This window comes from Oncorhynchus mykiss, chromosome 23 (assembly GCF_013265735.2).
Source record: "Oncorhynchus mykiss isolate Arlee chromosome 23, USDA_OmykA_1.1, whole genome shotgun sequence".
NCBI classification, from domain to species: Eukaryota; Metazoa; Chordata; class Actinopteri; order Salmoniformes; family Salmonidae; genus Oncorhynchus; species Oncorhynchus mykiss.
The window spans coordinates 17,841,512-17,844,473 of record NC_048587.1 but is presented as its reverse complement, the minus strand read 5'-3'; the positions used below and the strand labels follow the sequence as shown (position 1 = coordinate 17,844,473).

Genomic DNA, 2,962 nt, shown 5'->3' with positions numbered 1-2,962 from the left:
GTCCCCCCCCCCAGAGGAGACCCTGTTGCAGTGTACTGATCTAGCGTCCTGCGTCCGTCTCCTGAAGCCTGAGCACCTCAACACTGGCTTGGAACTCATCCGCCGCATTCAGGAGCGTCTGGTGGCCATTCTACAACACTCGACCCAGGTAGGGACTTGCGCGCACACACACTATGAAGAGCAGAACACAAAGTGTGGTGCTAATACTTACTGGATGCATTGTGGTCCAATCAACAGCAAATCATTAGGGTTTCCTCCTGTCTGGTCTCTCCAAACACAGGACTTTCGAGTGGGCTACAACTCCAAAACGGGACAGGAACAGGAATCTGCTCAAGCTTCAAATCTCTCTAAGACAACAGATGCCAACAAAGCGTGAGTACAGAACATTTTGAGAAGTGGATCTCCACATTACCATCTGGATCTAGTAGCATGTTTTTCCTGATTTTCTGTGCTCAAGATGAGACTGGTGTTCTCTCTGCAGGGCTGGAGCCTCTGAGTCTGGTGACTCTGACAACAACAACAACAATGAGGAGGAAGGTGGAGATGAGGCAGAGGAGGATGATGAGTATGACGATGAGGAAGTCCTCGAATGGCATGAAGATGATGAAGATGACATAGACGAGGACGACTTCTTCTCTGATGACGACGAGTCTGAAAACCTTGAGAGGGATTTCAGTCCTTTTGACTAAATATCTGAAAATATTAAAAGGAAGGAAATGTCAATCTGTGCAGGCACTGCAAACACCATATAACTATATTAGAAACAGTACTTAATAAACAAACAAATATCCATTAGAGAGCTTTGGTAACAGGAAAGCCATGGTCTTGTTTAAAGTGAGGCTGGCTGTGAGCCTTCACATTTCCGTTCAGCCTGTTTGTGCTGATCTTTCACAATTTTTGTCCCATGCCACAACTGCAATTGTTAGGGGCTAGGGGCGTACACTTACTTTTTCCTCTTATTGTTTATCAAATAGGTTTGAAATCCTAGAGCCTTTGATTATTTTTCACGACTGTTTTGAAGCCGATGAGGGTTCCATGATCATCATGCATAATGAAGGATCCCTGTAAGAAGATATATTTTAGGGAGGTGTGGCCGTATACTTCGGAACAAAGCCCATACTTTTGTTTAATACAGATGCTGCATTTTGATTTATCCAATAAAGGGATTTATAATCCAGTGCTAGGATGGCTGTCTTAGTTTTAAGTTAATGGTTTTTATATCTGTTGTATACTGACATGTTGAGTTGGCATATGTCGTTCATTACCAAATGGTTTGCCTTGGTTTATTTTTTAATACATGGATATATGCCTTCAAAAATGATAAAGAACACAATTAATCAATTGATTTCCATAGTGAAAGTTAATACTGTTCAATTATATTTGGTTTGTTTAGTAGCCTACTAAAGACATCAGTTAAAACAATGTTTTGTTTGAAGAGTGAAACATTTTCATGCATCTGGGTTAAAGGTTTGCAGGGGGTGTAAGATATTTGGTGTGTCTGGCAACAAGCCACAGCCCATCAGACTGACATCAGAAACATGTCGCCACCTCTTAACCTCTGCAAATAACGGATTGAAAGTATCATAGCTCATGCATTATTTGCTAAGCGAAAACCTACATGCTTTTTTTCTTTCTGGAAAATAGCATTGATTTTTGTACATGTCAATGTTCATCTGTTTAATGGGTTGAGAGGTATCTGATATCTCAACATACTTTGCTCATTGAAGTTGAGATATCCTTATTCATACTGAGCATCTTCCAAAATGTTATCTTTCTGATCTCATTGTTGAAGTTGTGCATCTTCAGCTGACTAAATAAATGCTTTTTCTGCTACCGTACTAGAGTGATTTCATAACTATTACCTGATTTTAAATTAGAAGCCATCCAGCGAGGCAACCCACTTTTCTCTTTTATGAAAGTCAATGAACTAAGTAGACCAGTGCGTAACCACGGGCAAAACCGATGTGATTAGTTTAGATAGTTGACATGTAAGCTATATTTCGTCTGCAATATTTATTGAAAACATACATTTGCACAATGACCACTTCTCTCAAATACATCGTTGCAGTTGTTGGTCAGCTAGCTAACGAATTTTAGCCATATTAGCATTAATATGAAATCCGTCATAACACACAAGACATGGTATCAAATGGATGACCTGCCCTAAGACTGTCAAGGACATCAACCACCTGTGCCACGGGCCTATTCATCCCGCTATTATCCAGAAGGCGAGGTAAGTACAGCTGCATCAAAGCTGAGTCAGAGGGACTGCAAAACAGCTATCTCAAGGCCATCTGACTGTTAAATAGCCATCACTAGTCCGCTTCCACCCGGTTACTCAACCCTGCACCCTAGAGGCTGCTTGGAATCACTGGCCACTTTAATAATGGCAAGCTAGTCACTTTAATGTTTACAAACTGCTTTACTCTTTTCATATGTAAAAACTATATATTCTACTGTGTTTCAGTCAATGCCACTCTGACATTGCTTGATCTAATATTTATATATTAATTCCTTTATTTTACTTTTAGATATTTGTGAATCGATACTACTGCACTGTTGGAGCTAAGAACACAAGCATTTCGATAGACCTGCAATAACATCTGCTAAATATGTGTATTTTATTTTATGAAACAAGCTGAATGGAGCTATTGACCATTCCCCACGTGTCAGTTTCTTGTCATTCTTGCTAGCAATCTGGCCATCCAGAATCACAAGCTAATTTCTCCATGGAAGCGCACACATCGTTTTCGTGACGTTGACAGACCATATAAATGCATTTACCAATGTCTACATTCGTTTTTGCCGCATTTATTCTATTAAAGACACCTTAAAACATACTTTTAAATTATATTACATGAGATAAATATACAAATTAAATAACACTTTTTCCTTAAAGTACACTTTTTTGAGATGACTAATGTTATTGTCCCCACTACAACAAAATACTTAAATGCATGTC

The 2,962-nt window shown here is 39.4% G+C and overlaps 1 protein-coding gene across 6 annotated transcripts in view; it reads left to right on the top strand.

The window, feature by feature from the left end:
* Positions 1-1,838, top strand: part of LOC110502367 (cullin-9) — a 39,203-nt gene extending 37,365 nt beyond the window's left edge. For 5 of the 6 annotated variants that reach the window (XM_036959674.1, XM_036959673.1, XM_021580334.2 and 2 more), the window contains 3 exons: positions 15-148; positions 281-372; positions 482-1,838. In XM_036959674.1, the coding sequence (XP_036815569.1) occupies positions 15-148; positions 281-372; positions 482-689 (434 nt within the window). In that variant the 3' untranslated portion in view covers positions 690-1,838. Of the gene's footprint in view, positions 1-14; positions 149-237; positions 373-481 lie in introns of all 6 variants that reach the window. The other variant, XM_036959675.1, reaches the window with a different exon arrangement.
* Positions 1,839-2,962: the final 1,124 nt, after the last annotated feature.